Raw genomic sequence first — 21,897 nt, forward strand, 5'->3', positions numbered from 1 at the left:
AAACAATTCTGATACTGTGAATCAATAATCCTAAAATGACCTTTGAAGCTTAGGAAGGAGGGAGGAACACCATGGGGGCACCTGAATGAGCCACCAGAAATTTGAGCAGATGAAAGTAACAAATAATATAAGACAGGGAGGGGCCAAGCAAGTCATTTTTCCAAAGGTGTGTCAATCATGTCAGGTCTGCAAGAGGATTATGAACCTGATGTGCTCCTTAGACAAGAAGCAGAAGGTTACTGGGTGTATAAGTCCTGAACCAGGAAAAGATACTTTGAGCCAGGAGCTGCAGAGAGACATCTGAAAGGCTATGTCACTGCTAGAGGAGCTAGGCTCAGACCTTGACTTAGAACAGTGATAGCAAAAGCACAGTTACTCTCCACCCCATGCTCATGGCAGACATCACTTACACTTTCTTGCTGAAGCCAGAAGCAGCCTCATCATCTTCCTTAGCTCAGATCTCAGTCCTAAATACTTATTGATCAGAGTTGACAGACGAGATGAAATCTATTTGCTATCTCTGGTTTAGAACAGGGATAACAGAACAAGAGGTAAAAGAACCAAACGTTGGTTAGAAAGGCATACGCATTAGTATCTTGAAAAAGCACTAGGGGCAAGTTGAGTAGAACAGAAAGATTTGGACAAGAAAGAAAGGAAGGACTTCCAGGGTCTGAGGCCAAGGGGGTATCCAGGGAGTTGTAGGAGATGACACTAGCCAGGTTGAGGTCTAGAGGGAGAACTTAGCAAATGTTTCCTCGTGTCTTTATGGCCTTAATGGGATCATGGGCCCATCCTGAACTGATCACTGTCATCAGATGTGGGCTCTGCTGATTGGTTTAAGTTAATAAAGCCCACCTGTAGAGCAAAGGGCATTCCCACCTAAACCTCATGACTAAGAGTCAGCAAGAGGTGGCTCCCCGAAGGAACTAGGGTACCCCTCCCATGAAGGAAGAGACTTAATGCTGAGGAATAAACAACAGGCTTTACCTACACTGGGTAGGATTTACTAGGACCAGATTTGGAGAGCTCTTATAGAAGGGCAGTGGGATATCCATCAAGTAGGTGCAGGGTGGCTCAAAGCCCACAGAAATAATTTCTGAGGACCACGTAGGAATTTCTTTCCTCCTCTAAGGAGATCAAAGAATTCATACCTGCCACAGAAATGAGGAAGCAAGTTTAGTTTGCAACTCAGAATGTTCCCAGACCTAATAGAGACACCAGCTTGAATTTCCTTGGCTAAGCATTTCAGGCCAGGTTTTCAATGTCTTATGAGGGTGACACCTTGCAACCAGCAAAACTAGATCCTACAGCTCAAAGACAACAATAGCAAGTGCTTTCTGCAACCCTGAAAGCACCCTGTGTTTGTAATTTTGCTTCCATGAATGTTTCCTCGAGGTGCATGACAACCAATTCCTGAGGTCTGAAAGTCCTGAGTGATTGCCTTCTAGAAAAGAAAAGAAGAAGGAAATGGGGGGATTGTGTCCTATGTCTTTGTCACTCCTGGAAACGGAAAACTCCCCAGGGCTGGAGAGGGGATGGCAGCTTTGAAAAGAAAGGGAGTTTGGATATTTGGGATACATGGAAAAGAGGAAAGGTGCAGAAAGGCAGTGATGAGAAGCAGGGGTGGGTTCAATGGGCAGAAAAACCCATGGGTTATAGAGGAGGAATAATTTGTAAATAAGAAAGCTATCAATGGAAAGAAAGGTGTTAGTTTGCTGCAGTTTGTTCACAAATGGTATCAATCGTGTTAGTATCTGTCAGGTGTAAGCATTAGGAAATCTTTCCCAAATTGTCTTTAGAAAGAAAAAGAATTTATTAGCTCATGTATTTGAAGGGGAGGGCTTTCCTGGTGGCTCAGTGGTAAAGAACCCCCCTGCCAAGGCCGGAGACGTGGGATATATCCCTGGGTTGGGAAGATCCCCTGGAGAAGGAAATGGCAACCCAGTGCAGTATTCTTGCCTGGGAAACCCCATGGACAGAGGAGCCTGGAATCATAAAGAGTCATACACAACTTAAAGATCAAACAACAATAACAAAATTTGAAAGGGACAAATGTAGAATGGACTTTGGGCAAGATTTGATCCAGTAGGGACTTCCCTGGTGGTCCAGTGGCTAAGACTCTGCACTCCCAATGCAGGGGGACTGGGTTCAATCCCTGGTTAGGGAACTAGACCCTACCTGCCACAGCTAAGAGTTCTCATGCTGCAACTGAAAGATCGTGCCTATTGCAACAAAGATGGAAGATCCCGTGGGCCACAACTAAGACCTGGCACAGCCAAGTAAGTAAATAAATATTTTTAAAAAAAGATCTGATGCAGCAACTCAAAGGATTCCACTTCTTCCCATCTCTGCTCTCTTCATCCTAAGGCTGGCTCTTCTCATTGCTGCAAGATGCCTACCAGCAGCTCCTGGGAAAAAGGAACATGCTTCCTCATTAACATCAACAGAAGAGAAAGGACTCTGTGTCCCAGAATCCCTAGGAAAGGACCTCTGATTGGACTGACTTAAGTTCTGTGACTACCTTTGAACCAATTACTGTGTTTAGGGGAAGGGAAATCAGGTTCTAATCATAGGTGGCTATAGAGCCCCTCACATCAAATCTGCATCGCTGAGAACGGTCCAAGTGGTGGTCTTCTTAAACAGGATAATGTTATCATGAAGGAAGAGAACTAGAGGCTGGAGAGCCAATAGCAGATCTCCTTGTATCAAATGTATGGAGAAAGGAGGAATGTACTTAATATATATTTCTAAATTAAAGATAAAGGCAAATAGCAAAAGTCTCTCTCCTAGAAGCAACTTTGGCTTTAAAAAAAAAACAAAACTGATGCCCAGAAGAGAAAGGCTCCCGTGGTTTGCCTGTGGTGGCCATGCTTGGCTGGCTGGCAGCTGCCCCAGCGATGAAATGAGACTCAGGATAACAACTCACATGGATCACCTCTAAAGAGGGATCTTGATAAACATACTTAACCCCACATTCTTAGAGTTACTCACAGGGCACATCGCAAAGAGGGGGTTAATGTTCTGTTAAGTTCTTGCTTTATTTATTCACAAAGATGGTTTCTTCCTGAAACCCAGCACTGTATTAACATCCTGCAAGTCCCTCTGGTTCAAGTAAGCCATAGGAAGATGGATGGCTGTTCATTCACTGAAGAATTTCCCAAGTTAAGAAGACATACAATTAATAATGGCAGAGTAACCCAGCTAGAAACTCTCAATAAGCCATATGCCACAGAAGACAGAGAATAATGAGAACATTCTTCTGTGCCCAGAAGAGAATAGTGAAATAGAGTCAGTAGCATGATAACTGTTCAGGAGATCTTTTTTCTTCTTGGGCTAGTTGTCCTTGGTTCATGCCATGGGCCCATGGGGCTAAGAGAGCCAAAACATTCATCTGAAACAGAATTCTCCAACCACTATGTCAGACTGTAGCAGCAGATGAGATGACTCTTTAAACAAATCATGTTATACCCCTACAATGGAATTCTATTCTTTCACTTAAAATGATGTTGTAGGTGAAAATGTATTAACTTCATTTTCTAAATATTTATTTATCTGGCTGTGCTGGGTCTTGGCGGTGGTACGTGGGATCTAGTTCTCAGAGCAGGGATCAAACCCAGGCCTCCTGCACGGGGAGCTTGGAGTCTTAGCCAATGCACCGCCAGGGAAGTCCAAAAATGTATTAACTTTAAATGATGTTCAAAATATATTACTGGGTAAAAAAGCAAATTAAAGGGCCTGGTGCACTGGGAAGACCCAGAGGAATCGGGTGGAGAGGGAGGTGGGAGGGGGGATCGGGATGGGGAATACATGTAAATCCATGGCTAATTCAAGTCAATGTATGACAAAAACCACTACAATATTGTAAACTAATTAGCCTCCAACTAATACAAATAAATGAAAAAAAAAGTAAATTAAAAAACAACATGGAGGTTACAAACGTACTTTTCAAAAATATGAAAATATTTCGGCACAGAAACAATGAGAAAATATATTTTAAAGTGTTTCCAGTAGTTTCCTCTGCATGATGGAATCATGAATATTCTTTTTTTTTTTAAACTGGAGGATAATTACTATACAATACTGTGTTGGTTTTTGCCATACATCAACATGAATGAAGGTATATATATGTCCCTTCCCTCCTGAACCTCCTTCCCATTTCCCCTCCATCCCACTCCTCTAGGTTGTCAGAGGACAGGGTTGAGCGCCCCGCCCCGTGTCACAGAGTAAATTCCTACCGGCTAACTATTTTAAATATGGTAATGTATCTGTTTCCCTTCTATTCTCTCAGTTCATCCCACCCTCTCCTTCCCTCAGTCTGTCCACAAGTCCGTTCTCTATGTCTGTGTCTTCTTAGCTGTCCTGCAAATAGATTCATCAGTACCATCTTTCTAGGGAATCATGAATATTCTTTGTGAATCTTTTTTCTTTTTTACATTCTCTAAATTTTCTATAATGTTTATCTATGGCTTTTCTTATAAAAATACAGCAGAGAGATTTTGAACTAAAAAACTATACCCGTTACATCTGTAACTCTTTAATTGTACTTCCATTTTGTCCTCTTAAAAGTGTGGTTTTCTTGTAAGCAGTCACAGGTCCTCTGTGACATGAGGCAGGGGAAGAAATGCATGCATGCATATATAAACGAGTGAATGAATAAACACGGCCCCAATTAGAGCAGGAAAGGAAACTCTGGGGAATCCCAAGCCCGACCCTCTCTGTTCCCTCATTTTGATTTAGTTAACACTGAAATGAGATCCAATTCCAGGAGAATAGTCCCAGCCTTGGCCACGTGAGACATTTCAGTGCTTATGGGTCTGCTGACAGAATTTTCTTGCTCCCAGGAGAGGCATCTCAAGAACATAGATTCTCAAACTTGGGTCAAGGGTCCATCACTCCCCTCTGGGACCCAAGAGACCTTTCTCATCCCATAATCTCTAGATCCCACCCTCCTCCCCAGGCAGGGCCACATTTGGCCTTGGAGGGAATGCCACCACCCGGAACCATAGGTACTTCTTGGCCTTCACACACACACCAGGGTTTCCGGTGCTGTCCCCTGCTTCAGGCACCTTCTCTAGTCCTGCCCCACTATGTAGCCAGCATCACTGCAGCAAGCCTGCTCCCAATATGTTAGAAATCCCTCCCCTCCGCTTTAGTCCTGAACAAAGCTGCAAACTCCCCCTCAACAGCTGCCAGCATCTAGAAACACAAAGGCCTCATCACAGAGCTGTTCTCAGGTAGGAAGAAGGTGGACACATCAAGGTCTAACTCAGTTCCATAGTACCCCCACCTCTTTCTGCTCACCAGGCTGCTAGACTTGGGGACACAAAGTGACAAAAGTGGAGGTGAAAGAAACTCAAAAGCCTGCAAGTAACATGTTATCTACAAGTTGCTGAGCTGCAGTAATTGTTGCCAAGGGCAATACAGGCCTGGTATTGATAGGTTTGTTTTTTTAAGAGAAAGTCAAAATTTAGGTATATTATGTGTAATCTCCTAATTTTTTTTTAAATATTGGCCATAGGATATATACATATATACATATGTGTGTGTGTATATATATATATATATATTCCTGCTATATATATATATATATAATATATATATATATATATATTCCTGCTATATATATATATATATATATATAGTATTTGTTTATATATTTAGCTGCACTGGGTTTAGTTGCAGAGTGGGATCTAGTTCCCTGACCAGGATTTGAACCCAGGTCACCTGCATTAGGAGTGCAGAGTCTTAGCCACTGGACCACCAGGAAAGTCCCATGTGTTCTATATTTTTAATCCCAAAATAAGTCTGTCCTGATTAGGAATTCTGTCCAGTTGTAATAATGGAGATGAGAAATAATATGGCTGATGGTAGAGTCTTAGTTCTCTCTCACCTGAAAGAAATCCAGGGCAGTGCAAGGCTGTGGGCAGCTCCATGAGTATCATGTTTGAATCACTTGGCTTGGCTTTCTGCCTAGTGGTTGCTAGAACACTGGAACTTAAATTCAAGATTAACTAGCTGAAAGTCCCTGGGCACAGCCATTTATCTTCCTATGCTGGTTTCCTCTTTTGTAAGATGGACTAGAATAGTACCAGGCTCACAGGATGGATGTGAGAATCGAATGAGGTAATACATGAAAAGAGCCTGGAGCACAGCGAGCCCGCAAATGTCATATAAGACCCAGTAAACCTCATCCCCACTCTTTGATAACCTAGATCCTTCTACACGGTATTGACAAAGTAGCCCTTAGAGAGCTGGGCATAGGCTAGATAAGAGCTGAATTGTTTTGTATGTTAAAATAAGAAGAGCTCAGTTTCCCATCTTTTTCCCCTCTTAGAGGAGGAAATGACAGGAAGAGAAGGGAGGAGAGAAGCAAGCAGCAGAGTGCAGAAGGACATTTACGAATATCTGATCTTAATTTTTGACACTGATAACCTCTTTTGAAACGTAAGCCCGTCTGTCATCCCAAATCTTTAAAGTCTGCTAGGCACCAAAATATCTATTGTGAAAGTAATTTTAAAGAAAATATGAGAAGGGGATGAGTTCTATGGCTATTGATGTAGGATACAAGTGGACAGCTTGTATAGGACTGTATATTCTAATAAATAACTAATTCAACAGAAATGAGAAGGATTGGGAGTTTGGGGTTAGCAGATGACAACGAGTATGTATAGGATGGATAAATATCAAAGTCCTACTTTAGAACACAGGGAAATATATTCAATACCCTGTGATAAACAAGATAATGGAAACAAGTATGAAAAAGAATATATACAACTAAATCACTTTGCAGTTCAGCAGAACCAGAGCCATTAACCTCTGGAGCCAGAGGTTAGTCTGTAAGAACATGAACTCTACTCTTCCCCAAATCCTTGGCTAGATTACTGGATTTTCTTCAAATGTGAAAGGAGGGGTGAGAGTTTGAGTCAATTTTATTAATATTTTGATCTAAAGCAGCAGGAACGCCCTAATAAACATCTGATTTGCATAGCTACTACCTACCTTCCTCCAGTCCTCAACCACACTCCTGATGACCCTTCACAAAACTGAAGGGGAATCTTCTGACACTGCCTCTGCATTTGTAACACTCCTCTTCAAATCAGGAAGACCTTGAGTTGACTATAATTCTAAAGGATGAATGGATGCTGATTGTGTTTCCTAGCAACAACTGAAAAGAAATCAAGATTAAGTGATACAGTGCCATGAGTAGAAGCAAAAGATCCATGGAAACACAGTCAGAAGTAACAGAGGCTTAAGGATGGACCGTCAGACCAAAACTGGCAACTGTACGCTGCTCCTACTGGGATACTGCACAGATGGAAGCAACCGCAAAAGACAAGGTAGGCTAAAGGAGGCCTCATAAAAATGACCCTGATCACAATCTCAGAGCCCAGGTGTGGCAGGACAGCCTTAGCCAGAGAAAACCATTTCATCTATAGAAAACTGAAGGTCATAGAAGGCTGTCAAATAAATCCCTTTGATCTAATTACAATGACATTTATTTCTATAAAGTCATATAGTATTAAATAAGACACTAATAATCACATTTCAGAAGAATAAAAACAACTCTTTTCACTACAGTATTAGTAAATTTGACAAGCACTGATTGTTAACCAAGTGCCAACTGAAGAATACTAATATCCTATTGTGCTTGTCAGGGGTATTTTTACTGCCAATCCAAGCAATTCAGTTTGAACTTCACTTGAGCAAAAAGAGGATTTGGGGGAAGGAGTAAGTTGTGGAATCAAAGAAGACATCCAGGAGTCAGGGCAGCTCTGGGGAACTAGAAACCAGGGATTTAACACACCTGGGACTCTTTCTCCTCTGCTATGACTTCTTTATTTCCTCGGGCTTTTCTCTGAGGCCAAAACATGGCTGGAAACAACCCTGGAACTGTGCATAGTTTTGTGGTCCCAGGAGGAAAGAGCACTTTCCTTACTAGTTTCACTTAGAAAAAAATCCCAGGGTAGGATGTGTTACCCCACGCTGGGCTGTGTGTCTTCTGGGCTACTCACTGGGGTCGGGAAGAAGATGTGGGCATCGGTCAGGCCTGGGTCACATGCTCACCCCTAATGTCAGGACAGGAGGTAGGATACACTGGTTAGCAGGGCTGGGATGGGAAGAAGTCCCACAAAGAAAGGGATGCTATTTTCCAAAAGAGAAAAACCTGGCACTGAGTAGAAAAGAACACATGTCCGCCACATTTCTTGAATTGGTGAGGAGAGTGATTTTCATAACCCGCTACTATCCTTAGCTTGTCTAAGTTGTCTTGGCAAAGGCAAATCATTACAGAATCCACAGCTGTCTGGAATGTACTGTGGATTTGGTTTAACCTTGCAAAATTGTAATTAGCCACTGTAGGAAGTGGGACTTTAGTTGTTCATCTCTGAAAATATCAAATCCCATTTTCTCCATAAATAAAAAGATGATAAAGATAACATCTAATATAATAACTACATTTTGAACTCCATTTCCAAATAGAATAGCTACATTTATTAAGGATTTTTTAGTCAGTAAAATAATGCAAAATTGAATTTTTATTAACATTTAAAGGAATATTACATACAATAATTTTTAAAAATTACTCATTCCTATACAGTGATCACGCTTCCTGGGGAGCTCAGCTGGTAAAGAATCCACTTGCAATGCAGGAGACCCTGGCTCAATTCCTGGGTCAGAAGTTCCCCTGGAGAAGGGATAGGCTATCCACTCCAGTATTCTTGCCTGGAGAATCCCCCTGGACAGAGGAGCCTGATAGGCTACAGTCCATAGGGTGACAGAGAGTGGACATGATTGGGCGACTAAGCACAGCACAGCATCAGTATTGATATTTTAATATAAGATTTAGTTGAACTAGTTAATATTTACAATTCTATTTATTTAAAATAAGTAACAGTTCTTACTGTTGATCATGATTTCAAGAACTATAAATCAATAAATTATTACTCCGTAAAATTTTTTGTTAGGTTTTGCATCTTTTGCCTATGGTTCTACCAAGATAATTAAGGTATGATGATAACAATGCTAATGGCTAGCGTATGTCAGATGCTTTACTTGAGAACTCTATAAGGAAAGTCTGATTATCTCTACTATAGATGAGGAAACTGAGGTCCTAGAAGTTGTTAGCTGCCCAAAGTTGAAGTAGTTGGCTAAAAGTCAACTCTAGGGTCAATTATCTCTCCAATCTACCCTGATTCAGCACTGCTGGAAAAAAGAACAAAACTGTGGGATACTTGTTAATAAACCAGGAGTCTAACAATTGAGTGGGCTTCCCAGGTGGCTCTGTGGGTAAAGAATCTGCCTGCAATGCAGGAGGCACAGGAGACAGGGGTTTGATTCCTGTGTTGGGAAGATCCCCTGGAAGAGGGCATGGCAACCCACTCCAGTATTCTTGCCTGGAGAATCCCATGGATAGAGGAGCTGGGTGGGCTACAGTCTGTAGGTTCACAAAGTGTCAGACATGACTGAAGTGATTGAGAACGCACACACGCTAACAATTGTCTCAAACAATTATTGAATCATAAATTGTATAAATGTGTCTCATATTTGGGCAAAGAAGCTAATTTCTTAGATTTCAAAATGTTCTCCCAAAACAAGAGAAGACACATTTGCAGTGTGCAAAATTAAACAGTTGCTAATTCTAAATGAGTGAAGTAAAAGTCGTGTTGGACTTCATGTAGCCCGCCAGGCTCTTCAATCGATGGGATTTCCCAGGCAAGAATGTGGACTGGGTTGCCATTTCCTTCTCCTGCTAATTCTAAGACCCTAAGAGAAATCTCAACATCAAACTTGATGTGAGGAACTACTGATCAATAAAAAACATAGGCAAGACAGCTGTTATCCAGTCAAAAATCAAGGAACAACTGTGCCCCGACTCTTGTGTACCACAAGAGAAAATGTGAGAATAACATCTTAGCTCTTCTTCGCCAGTGGGAAACTAAATAAGGGGCTTTTAATTTAGGGTGTGGGGACAGTTAGGGAGCTGGGGCAAGCACGGTTATATAACAAATATTAATGGCCATCTCAATTCTAAAACTGAAAAAGTCAAGTCAGTTTGTATAGAGGAAGCTGCCTCCAAATGCAACAGCCTTGTTTGAGATTCACTGGTAAAGCCTACCTAAGCAAGGGAAGTCATCTGAGAAATGAGCCCTTGCTCATTTCTCTATGAGCAAGGGCTCATAGAGAAGTACATAATTCAGAACAAAGAGATGTTTGTCAATAGAGTACAGACTTGTGGTTGCCAAGGTGAGGGGGTAGTGGGGAGGGAAGGATTGGGAGTTTAGAATAGACGCAAACTAGTATGTATAGGATGGATAAACCACAAGGTCCTACTGAATAGCACAGAGAACTAAGGAAAAGAATATGAAAAAGAATATATACATGTAAAACTGAATCACTTTGCCCTACAATAGAACTAGTTGTTTTAAAGTCGCTAAGTCATGAATGATTCTTTTGCAACCCCATGGACTGCAGCCCTCCAGGATCCTCTATCCATGGAATTTCCCAGGCAAGAATACTAGAGTGGGTTGCCATTTCCTTCTCCAGGGAATCTTCCCAAGCAAGGGATCGAACTCATGTCTCCTGCATTGGTAGGTGGATTCTTTACCACTGAGCCACCTGGGAAGCTGCGGTAGAAATTAACACATTGTAAATCAACTATACTTCAATAAATTTAGAAAAAAGAAGAGATGTTTATTAAAACATCTCTACATTTTCGGACAAAGTTCCAGCAGAGTGGTAGTTTTCCCAGCGGACAAGGCAATTTTTCTCCACTGGGAATATTAATCATGATATAGTAAGAGCTGGTCAGACACCACCAAGCTCGGAGTAGGATTCTCCATGACAGACATCATTAATGCCAACCAGGAGTTACTCCTCCAGCTTTTGTTAGCAGAATCTTAGTTTTGCTTACCCTTCATGTCTTTCAACAAGGCTGAGTCCTGGTCCAGCCACTGGGGGTGACTGTTGATTAATAAAACAAATATGGGCATCTCATGATCCTTGCCAGGTGACTAGTTTAGACATGGACATGAGGTGCAGTTCTGCTGAAAGTTTCTGGGAAGATTTTCACGCTCTCAAAAAGGGACATAAGACAGGGGCATCTCCCTTTCCTGACTCTAGATATAGTCACCTGCATGTGATGCCCAGAACTGCAGTAGCTATTTTATGAAAGGAGCTAGACTAAGAGAATAAATCCCCATATTGAGGATGGCAGAGTAGAGAGATGGGAAAACCCAGAGTCCTTGATAATGTCATTGGGCCATCGAACTTAGAAACTACAAACTACTTAAGTTACTTAAATCTTAACTACAGATTCTTTATAGGTTTGTTATTAGTGTATTGAAGGCACTTATGAATTGTTTTTCTTTATAAGCCAAAGCTTCTTGAAACTCTACCCAAGCCAGAGGTCTCAAAATCCAATTTCAGGACATGATGGTCAGATCAGCCTTCCAGCATCCTCTAACTTGCAGCCCAACTCTGTGTGTGATCTTTTAACGTTCAAAAACTTGGCATCCCCATCCTTCTTTACCTCCCCTCTCTGCCTTTCCATCCCCTTAACCCCCTACCAGACCTTTGCTTCAAACCTTCTCCACCTTCAAGTCACACTGCACTTAACTGCAGGTAATGGAATTTTTAGGAGACTCAACTCAATCTATATTAAGCCCAATTGCAAAAAGGTGAAATAATCACATGATGCTTGCCCAAGGATGGGGTAGTTTTTAAATGGATCTATAGTAGGGTGAATGTCACTTCCTTTTATGCTGAGGATACAGTATATAACCCATTAGAAAATTGAGTTTTTAAATCCTTTTTTAAAAATTGAGACAAAATTCACATAACACAAAATTCACCTTATAAACCATTTTAAAGTGTGTAATTTTAAAAAAGTGTGTAATTCAACAGTTTTTAGTATATTTACAATATAGTGCAACCATTATCACTATCTCATTCTGGAATGTGCCTGATCCCATCATTCCCCCCCAAAAAAATCCCAGGCTGTTAGTGCATGTGTGTGTGCTAAGTCTCTTCAGTCGTGTCTGACTCTGTGACACCCTACGGACCCGCCAGGCTCCTCTGTCCATGGGATTCTCCAGGCCAGAATACTGGAGTGAGTAGCTGTTCCCTTCTCCAGGGGCATCTTCCCAACCCAGGAAGTGAACCAGGTCTCCTGCATTGCAGGCGGATTCTTTACCAGCTGAACCACCAGGGAAGCAATTTTCAATCCTTTTTTTTAACTTATATGTCTTAACAGACTTTTACTGATTTTGTTTCTTGTAGTTTGTATTATGAAAATAATAGGGTGGATTGTTCTTATTCACTTTTCCAATGCAAAATTACGTTTTACAACTTCCCTGGTGGTCCAGTGGTTAAGAATCTGCCTGCCAATGCAGGGGATGTGAGTTTGATTCCTGGTCTGGGAAGATTACGCGTGCTGCTGGGCAACTGAGCCCATGCACCACAACTGCTGAAGCCTGAATGCCTACAGCCCATGCACTGCACCAAGAGAAGCCACTGCAGTGAGAAGCCCACACTGCAACTAGAGAGCAGCTACCCACCCCCACCATCACAGCAACTGGAGAAAGCGTGCATACAGAAACGAAGACCAAGTACAGCCAAAAATAAGAGAATAAATTGGAAAAAAAAAACTCTAAAAAAATAGAATCATCCCATCCCTCTGGGTCATCCCAGTGCACCAGCCCCAAGCATGGGAGGGGGGTTCAGGATGAGGAACACATGTACACCCATGGCGGATTCAAGTCAATGTATGGCAAAACCAATACAATGTTGTAAAGTAAAAAAAAAAAAAATTGTAATAATAAAAATGGAATTATATCTCACCCCTGCAGATTTGTGCTTTTTCAAACTATAGATGCCTCCCAGATTCTGATGAGTAAACCCATCTCCGCGGGCATCGTCTCTTGGCAATCAGGAATATGCTCTGTTAGAGGATACTTGTAAGATGTGCATATTTTGTGTGCATGGCTCTTATGTGGCCAACTGCTTCTTCCATGAGTAAGTTCTTGTTTTTTTCCACCTAGCTCAAGTTAGAGTTAATGGTTCTAGTGATTTAGATGAAACTCTTAACATTACAAATTTACTGATCCTACCTGCAAAAAATTGCTTTTCATAAATGAAATAGTTTTTAATGATAACTTAATATTTAAATTTCAAATTAGGACACAGACTTTTCTGTCACATACTTTTCCATCCTCTTCCTATTGCTTTGAAAGGAGTATCATAAATCCCTTAAAATGTGGAGGTTGATGCTTAGCCTTATTTAGTGACATAAAAATGATTCTCTATTTTTTACCAATTTTATTGTGGCCTAAAGTCCCAAGTCCAGGCTACATGCAGTCAGATCTGCAGACCTTTCTAACTGGAATCATCTGGTAGAGTCATAACATACATGAATTGTAAAGACCTGGATATATCCTCAAATGCACATGCAGATGCCTCATGGAATGTGGGCATCCACTTTAACACAAACTTTAAGTTTTTAAAATAGAGGTTTTTGTTTTTGCTTTTTTAAATTAGTTTATAGTAATAAATCCTAACAAATAACACAGGTCATCAAATACCCATATCTATAAATTAAAAATTCATAATCAGAGCTATACTTAATAAGAAAGATGCTGCAGACCAGTAACAAATTTCATTATTACAGAGGAGAAGTGACAAAGTCATAAGAATGTTATATCCAGGAGGACATTCAGTTCAGGCAAAGAAATCAGTGTATATTCAGAAAACAAACAAACGAAACCAGTGAAATTCATTGGTTTCACTAAAAAGTCTAAGTGAATCCCACCTTCAGGCACAGCTGGTGTTGGGAGTCAAACACACTTAGTAAGTCTGTCCTGTGCCTTCTCTTGGCTCCACTTTCCCTTCATTTTTCCCTTTCAGGCTCCCTTCCGCAGTGCAGTGGCTCCCAGCCACACCTGGGATCTATCCTCCAAGCTTCAAGTCTTACGTGTGTGTGTGTTCAGTCATGTTCAACTCTTTGCAACCCCACGGACTGTAGCCTGCCAGGCTCCTCTATCCATGGAATTTTCCAGGCAAGAATTCTGAAGTGGGTTGCCATTTCCTTCGCCAGGGGATCTTCCCGACCCAGAGATCGAACCTGCGTCTCTTGCATCTCCTGCACTGGCACGCGGGTTCTTTAACCAGCTGAGCCACCAGGGAAGCCTTCTGGAATGAAGAATTCTATTTTCCAGTGTTTCCAACTAAAGCCTACTAGTTGAGTTTCACTGGTCTGTCTTCAGTCACCTACTCATTCCTGAACCAGTCACTGAAGCCGGTGAAACATAATACTCTGAGAATATTTAGAGAGTGGGTACGAGCCTACTGACCCACAAAGACTACAAGCAGCGATATGATAGTCCTCAAGGTAAGTCAGGATTCTATGACAGAAGAAAGGAAACGGGATGCTGGACACCCCCAGCAACAGATGTCCAGACACATGCTTCCCAGGAACCGGATTAACTCCCTGACATGTCCTAGTGGATAATCCAGAACTATGTGGTGGCACAGCTCCAAGGGACCCCACTCATACTGTATTCACGTAGGTGAAAAGTGCGACACAGTAGCCACTGTGCCCAATCTTTGCTCTGGACGGGACGGCTGGATCAACACCGGCCATGAATCTGGGAAACAATTTTTGTAAGGCCAGTTCTGTCCCAAAGAATTTGTTAGACAGTCTACCACCACATCTCTACTTCAGTAATCCCATTCTTTCTGTGAGTCTTACGACAGACATTACCCTCCTGGAGTCGGCGCTAACAAATGTGTCCTGATTACAGGGCACTTAGGAGGCAACTGCATTTCATACTCGTGGGCACTTGGCACCAGCGGATGGATCATTTTGTATTTGAGAAGAATGTTGTAAGTAGTTTTCTTCTGTGGGAGCATGATTTAAAACAGGGACACAGGCCTGGAGGTCTCTGCAAACTGATCACACAAAGTGATTGCAAACCCTTGATATAATCACCAATCTTTTTGGAAACACAGCACGACATCCTGGCAATTAGTGGACTTTTTTCTTTCTTCTAAAAAAACTGCTCAATGAAACATTTTCAGTTCTCTATTTATAACTAGTTGCACGCTTTAATGTTATCCCCCACAGATCTTTTCACTTCCTAAAATTTCAGAATTTGCTATTCAGGGCTGCTGCCATTTAATTTCAGTCATCACACCTCTATCAAAAATATGAAATCTAATCAATACTGTTTTACTTTAGGTGTTCAGTCAGTGCTGAATACACAGACTATTTCCTGGAATAATTTTGTTCATCTTGTTTTTCAAAAAGGAACGATAAATACTATGAAGAAAATAAAACAAGCAAATTCATATAAATAGAATTTTTAAATAAGAAGAAGTTTCAAGAGAGCTCCTTTAGATTAGATAGACAGGGAGCATCTTGCTGTGGAAGTGATACTGGTTAAGTGAGATATCAGTGATACAAAAGAGGGTAGAACAAAGATGTCACTGTTCCAGGCCGAAGGAAGGGTAAGTGCAAAGGCCCCAACTCAAGAATGAATCTTGTTCTGAAAGAAGGCTGGTGTGACTGACATATGGTGTGTTATAGAGGGAAAAACAGGAAAGATAATATCTGAGAAACAGGGGCACGTCAGGAACACAAGACATTGTTCCCACAGACATTGGTTCATTGCCCCTTTCTGTGACATTGCCTGTATTCTTGAGCACGGGCACTGTTCTGTGTGTGACAAAGCAGAAGGCATTCTAAGCCCATGAACGGAAGTGCTGGCCAAGGTATGACAGGATCCATGCTCAGAGTAACTGTCTGTTTCCATGGGGACAGATCACAGCTCCATCCACAATGGAAGCAGGCCAAAGAAATGAACCTGTCGCCAGGTGGCTGCTGGACTTAGATGTGTTTTATGCCGGGTTCCCTCAGAGACTGGCCCTAAGTCAAGGATTTGTGCTCAGGAGGTGATCCTGGTAAGTACCTAGCTGCTTTGTTCTAATCTTAAATTCTAGGTCCCATCCTCAAGGTTCATTGGTAAAATCCTTCCTAAAACCTTTACACCAATTGTCAACACTGCTTTTTTCAGGTCTCGGACCATATATAGCTAGTTTTAGAGCCTGGATCAGGTCAGGTTTTCTTCAAGTCAAAGTACATGGTAAAAGGCACTGCTTGGAACTTCCCTGGTGGTCCACTGGCTAAGACTCTGAATTCCTAATGCAACGGGCCCAAAATCAAGCCCTGGTCAGGGAACTAGATCCCACATGCCACAACTAAAGATCCTGCATGCTACAGCTAAGACCCAGCACAGCCATATATATATAAACGCATTGCTGTATGGCAGAAACCAACACATTTAAAAACAATTATCCTACAACTAAAAAAAAAAACCAAAATAATAATAGTAAAGGCATTGTTTGAAGTCCTGTCTGCTGGGATTTGCCCTCTAGGGTCCTTCAAGATCACTGTGAATAGGGGCTACAGTATACAGCAGTATACTTCCACCTGGTAATACATATTGTTCAACAATATCTATAAGCCAGGCTTGACTTTTTCCATTCTCAATTAATTGGCCAACAACTCTCCAGCGGGGCAAGGGACAGGCTGATAGGGGCACTGAGTGGGAATAGGGTACATAAAGGCACAGAGTGGGGAGAAATCTGCTTACACAAAGTTATAGTGTCTTCATGGTCCACTCTGGTCCCATCTGCTATGGGATTGCTACTGGAAACAGCCAACTTTCTGAGTAGGTGGATTACACAGCACCTGAGGTCGCAGGGTCTCCAACATCCCAGTAGCAAATCGGAGCCGTATCACAAAAGGAAAATAGTAATTTTCTGAAGGGGATGTGGCCTTGTTCCAAAATCCTGTGGGCTTCTACTGTGACTCTCCTAGAGACTTGTTTCTAACTTCAGTAAAGCATTTCAACCTTTCAGATACTTTGAGAGGGCCGAGCAGCAGAGCGGCTTGGTCTACAGCCTGGGTGGGCCACCTAGAGAGGCTGTTTTTGCACTACCAACTTTTTAGGTCACTTGGGATACAAATACGTGCAAAACACCTGTATGCTATATGCTGTCTCTAAAATCCAGAGCCTTTCTCAACTGTAGAACAGGGAAGGTGCAGCAATTTGCCCTTTAACACTGAAGAGGGCTATCTCAACATGCACTAGACCACTGAATCCTTGAGAAAATCACTAAGGAATCAAGTCCCTCCATTTGTATGATATTCAGGTTCCATCCTTGGCATATGTTGTGTCTTATCAGGGCATTTGGGTATCTGATATTTCATGCTCTGCATCCACACAGTGGGCTAATGTGACATCCTACAGTTTGATGCGGCATTAAGTGTCCTCATGTAGCAATTGGCTAGAACTGACATCCATTCTGCCCCTGCCAGGTAAAAGCAAACAACTGTTGACGGATTCTACCGACCAAAATGGGTAAAAATACAGTAGTCAAGACCAACAGTTACATATCAAATGTCAGAGGCTGTATTAAGTTGCTCCAATAAAGAGACCATTGGATAGCATCTACAATTCAAATCACCTAAGTTTGATCATTATAGACTGCTGTCACCCTCCAAGGCCCATCAATCTTTCTCACTGGTCAAATGGAAGTACACTGTATATTTGGGGATGACAGGAATGTCCGCATTTGTACCTTTCTTCCCATCAATGGTTGCATTTAACTCTGCCGTTACCCCAAAGACATCCTGCTTTTTCACTTACTATTTTGCTAAGGATGGAATGCTCCAGAGTCCTTCCCTAGGCTTTCCGCGACAAGTATATTTACTCTTGAAGGCAGCGACCCAATGCTGGGCTTCTGCAAAGGGTGTCCACCCATCTACACTTAGGAACTGAAGAAATAAAACATGGGGTAGAGGGAAGGGGAGTTCAGCCATTCCCCTGGGCTTAGAGTGAAATGGGGTCTAACGTGCCACTCATAGCCTGTATTTTTATCAGTGGGCCACGGTGTTCTCAATCTTCCCAAAGTTGGTGCTAATTTGGAAACAGTATCCACTGAAATACTGGATACTTCTTTTTTCTAAGTACACATATCTATTAATATAGCACAGCACTTGAGGGTCTAGCCCTGCAAATTAACTCAGGTGTGAAATTGAGAGAGAAGCTGTGATTTAGCTTGATTCAAGTGCCTATTATCCAGACCTATAAAGTTGGCTTCAAGAAAAACCAGATTAAGAACTAAAGTAGCTGCCTATTGCTTTCATTCCTAGAAGCCCTAAGTTAACTATCGAGATTGCTGCAGATCAGACCATTTCCTAGTTACCACCTCTGTCTACCTTCTCCCTTCTTATGAGAACCACACCCATTTTCCTTCTAACAGGTGAACCTCCAGCATACCCAACCCAGAAAGAACAGCCAGGTCAGAACTTCTAATTTTTCACAAGTTTCCCTTTTCAGTCTGTTCCTGACTGCACTAGAAAGCCATGCTTTGGGCACTGACAGAAAAGTCGCTGAAGCAGTAGACAGCGCATACAAAACCTCAGTCTAGCACAGGCGAGCTTTTAGCGGTGGGTGCTGCTCTCCTTTGGTCAGTCAACATTGCCCACAGCTGCCCCCAAATAACAGGCAGACTATCATATCTCCTGAGAGCACCACATTCAACCAGATCCAGCTAAGTAAGGAATACTCAGCAGCGAAGCAGTGGGAAAATCTTAATTTCTTATGACTGAGAAAGTTTCAGAACTCCGTTTCTTCACAACTAGCTTGGTGTGTTCCTTTTTTTTTTCTTTTTTGGTGTGTTCCTTTTCTTCAGCTCAGTATTTTAGGACCTTGGCTGCATAGGAATCGCTGGGGGTGAGGGGGAGAAGGTGAGCCTTTAACAAACACTGATGCCTATATCCCATCCTCAGAGGTGCTGGTTTAATAGCTTGGGCCACTAGAGCTTTAAAAACACTTCTGGTGCCTCTAATTTGCAGCCAAAAGACATTCTAATTCCTTCCAGCTACCTCTGTACCAACAGTTAGGACCCCACTCTATCCCTTAATTTTCACATAAGAAACCTGAGGAATTGGTCAAGTCATATAATTGCCCTGAGTTTCACTCAACACTTTGAGTTGAGATTTGGGGATTAAAGTTCATTCTCTCCCCTAAGTTATCCAGCATCCTTGAAAGCAATCACCTGACTCCATAATCTTTTTCCATCACTAAATTGTTCCATCTCTGTTCTGTTAAACTATTCTATGGTAGCTGCTAACTGGTATCCAAGGGCCTTATCCTTTGAGGGCTTATGGATCCTGGTGACTTAAGGACAAGAGCTTGATAAGGTGATCACTGCAGCTGCTAGCTTTCCATCCAGAATACAAAGAGAGGTGGTGCTGCCTTTCATCCTACCCAACATCAGTGTGGATGACGACTGCAGCCATGAAATTAAGATGCTTGCTTCTTGGAAGAAAAACTATGACAAACCTAGACAGCATATTAAAAAGCAGAGACATCACTTTGCCTACGAAGGTCCATATAGTCAAAGCTACATATGGATGTGACAGTTGGACCATAAAGAAGGCTGAACACAGAAGAACTGATACTAATGAACTATGGAGCTGGACTTCTTCACTCCCTTGGACTGCAAGGAAATTAAGCCAGTCAATCCTAAAGGAAATCAACCCTGACTATTCACCAGAAGGACTGATGCTAAAGTTGAAACGCCAATACTTTGGTCACCTGATGTGAAGTACTGATTTATTAGAAAAGACCCTAATGCTGGAAAAGATTAAAGGCAGGAGGAGAAGGGGACAACAGAGGATGAGATGGTGGGATGACATCAGCAAGTCATTTGACATGAGTTTGAGCAAACTCTGGAAGATGGTGAAGGACAGGGGAGCCTGATGTGCTATAGTCCATGGGATTACGAAGAGTCAGACAAAATTGAGCAACTGAATGACAACGTAACCAGTTCCAAGATTCCTTATTTCCTACAATCCATTTTTTGGAACCAATCTGGATATTAGTTAAAGCTCTTTTATTTGTGAGCAAAAAAGTAAACTGTCAGTGACCTTACTTGGCTTAAGGAAATAAAAATATATTGGAATGGATCCTGGGGTCGTTCACAGATTCAAATAAACTATGAGAGAACCAAAACTTTAGAAACAGGAAACCTCTCATAACTTTCTTACAGGGACACCATAAAAGTGATCCAACTTTGGTGTCTCTTAGTCTGTCCATTCAAATTTCAAATTCCCATGAGAAGACCTGTTTGGCTCAACTCAGTGTTAGGTCTCCCCTATCAGTCAGCTATGGTAGCAAGGCAGGGTCACAAAGCTCAGACACAACCACACAGGTGACGGGACTGGAAACCACACAGCTGCCCCAGTAGAAGTCTACTTCTTACTTACTTACCCATGTTTGTAAGCTTCTATTTTGCAGCTGATAAATAACAAAGTTAAGGACAAAAAAGCACAAAAGACACTGTCTAATCAAATAACTTTAATCAAGTTAACAGTAAGCAGTACAATTATAGGAAAAGCCCCATATTTTACATGTAAATTGCTTTTCGTTGTCTTTACTTGTAAGGTGTTGAAGGTGGGACCCACTCCTGAATCTTCTTTCTAGTGGTGGAATAAGGTACATACTGTTGTGGAGTGCCACTCAGATTGAATTTATGGTTTGTCCAAATGAATTTACGAGCAGTAGGTGGTTTTACTGTTGGAGGATCATCAGTCATACAGTGAAGCCAACGATGCCTTAAAGATAGAAGAAAAAAAAAAGACAGTTATGAAGAGGCAGCCTAGTGTAGGAGGAAGAGAGCTAAGAGAGCAGTTCTGGAGTATTATGTTGCTTGAGCTCAAATCTCAGTTCTATCACTAACTAGCTGAACTTTCCTATGTCTTGGTTGTTATCATCTGAACATTCTTACTAAGAAAAGTATAAGGATTAAATCAGATAATACTCCTGTGCACGGTAGATACTCAACAAATGTTAGCTAATGCTTTTATGATTATTATATGTCATCAAATCTTGGATGCCATCAATTTTAAGATACACCATTATTTTATGTATCACTAAGAAAGAAAAGAAGATGCTGCTAATTAAATTGTGGCACTATTGATTATAACATGTATCTTAATTTTAGATATAAAAATGTAGCTTAGAACTGATGACGTACAGCATTACTATTAGATGCTAGAGGCTGCGTCCGCAGTTTCAGTATGCTCAGGATGCTCTGGTTCATGAAGCTCTAGTTTGAAACCCTTGGGGCTCCTGTTGAAGAAGAGGGTCTCTCCATGCATCTTAAGTCAAAGCTTAAGTCTGAGCACTAGAGGACATACAGCCTGTTATAACAAAATTGTTCAACTACAGCCCAAAGTTCACAAGTGTTTCAGCTTCAAGTGTTTGTCAAAAGATACGTGGGGGGAGGTGCCAGAAATCAGGCCTAAAGAAGGAAGCCGGGTGTTTCCTTGGACTACAGAAAACTCTAATAACAGAAAAGAAAGAAATTAAGTCCAAGGGACAAAGAGTAGAACTGAGCAGAAAACCAAGCTGAATTTACATGGGAGAGGAAGGGGAGAGAGAATTCATAACAAGACTCAGCTCATAAGACAAAGATGAAAAAAAAAAGAAGAAGAAAAAATTAAAAAAAAAGACAAAGATGACTCTATAAGAAAAAAAATGTAAATAAACACTACTGAACTCTAAAAAAATAAATAAATAAAATAAAAGACATTTCCTCATGTCATAACATTTAAAAAAAGAAAAGGGAATGAGGTGACAGGCACAGATTTGCAGCTCCTAGGGAAAAAAAGGGGTGGGGTGGGGTCAGGGGGGATTACCCAGCTAGAGAGGAACGGGCACGTCAAGGAAGTTTCAGTAAAATAACTAAGACTAAAGCTAATGAGAAAAATTCAAGATGCTATGTAAGTTTAAGAATATTTGCTAACAGTAATTGATAGATACAGCTAGG

At 41.5% G+C, this 21,897-nt stretch overlaps 1 protein-coding gene and 1 non-coding gene across 5 annotated transcripts in view; both read right to left on the minus strand.

Annotated features, from left to right (window-relative positions):
* Positions 1-21,897, minus strand: part of NDUFA12 (NADH:ubiquinone oxidoreductase subunit A12) — an 88,831-nt gene that overhangs the window by 41,559 nt on the left and 25,375 nt on the right. The window contains exons 4-5 of one of the 4 annotated variants that reach the window (XM_065934224.1): positions 21,103-21,197; positions 20,556-20,680 (exon numbers count right to left, since the gene is read on the minus strand). The exons of 1 other annotated variant lie outside the window; for it this stretch is intronic. In XM_065934224.1, the coding sequence (XP_065790296.1) occupies positions 21,113-21,197 (85 nt within the window). In that variant the 3' untranslated portion in view covers positions 20,556-20,680; positions 21,103-21,112. Of the gene's footprint in view, positions 1-20,401; positions 20,681-21,102; positions 21,198-21,897 lie in introns of those variants that run through there. 2 more of the 4 variants (XM_065934223.1, XR_010663048.1) reach the window with 2 other exon arrangements.
* On the minus strand, positions 5,695-5,767 carry TRNAR-CCU (transfer RNA arginine (anticodon CCU)). The gene has a single exon. It is a non-coding gene; the product is annotated as a tRNA-Arg (tRNA).

This window comes from Muntiacus reevesi, chromosome 4 (genome assembly GCF_963930625.1).
Source record: "Muntiacus reevesi chromosome 4, mMunRee1.1, whole genome shotgun sequence".
Classification (NCBI taxonomy): domain Eukaryota; kingdom Metazoa; phylum Chordata; class Mammalia; order Artiodactyla; family Cervidae; genus Muntiacus; species Muntiacus reevesi.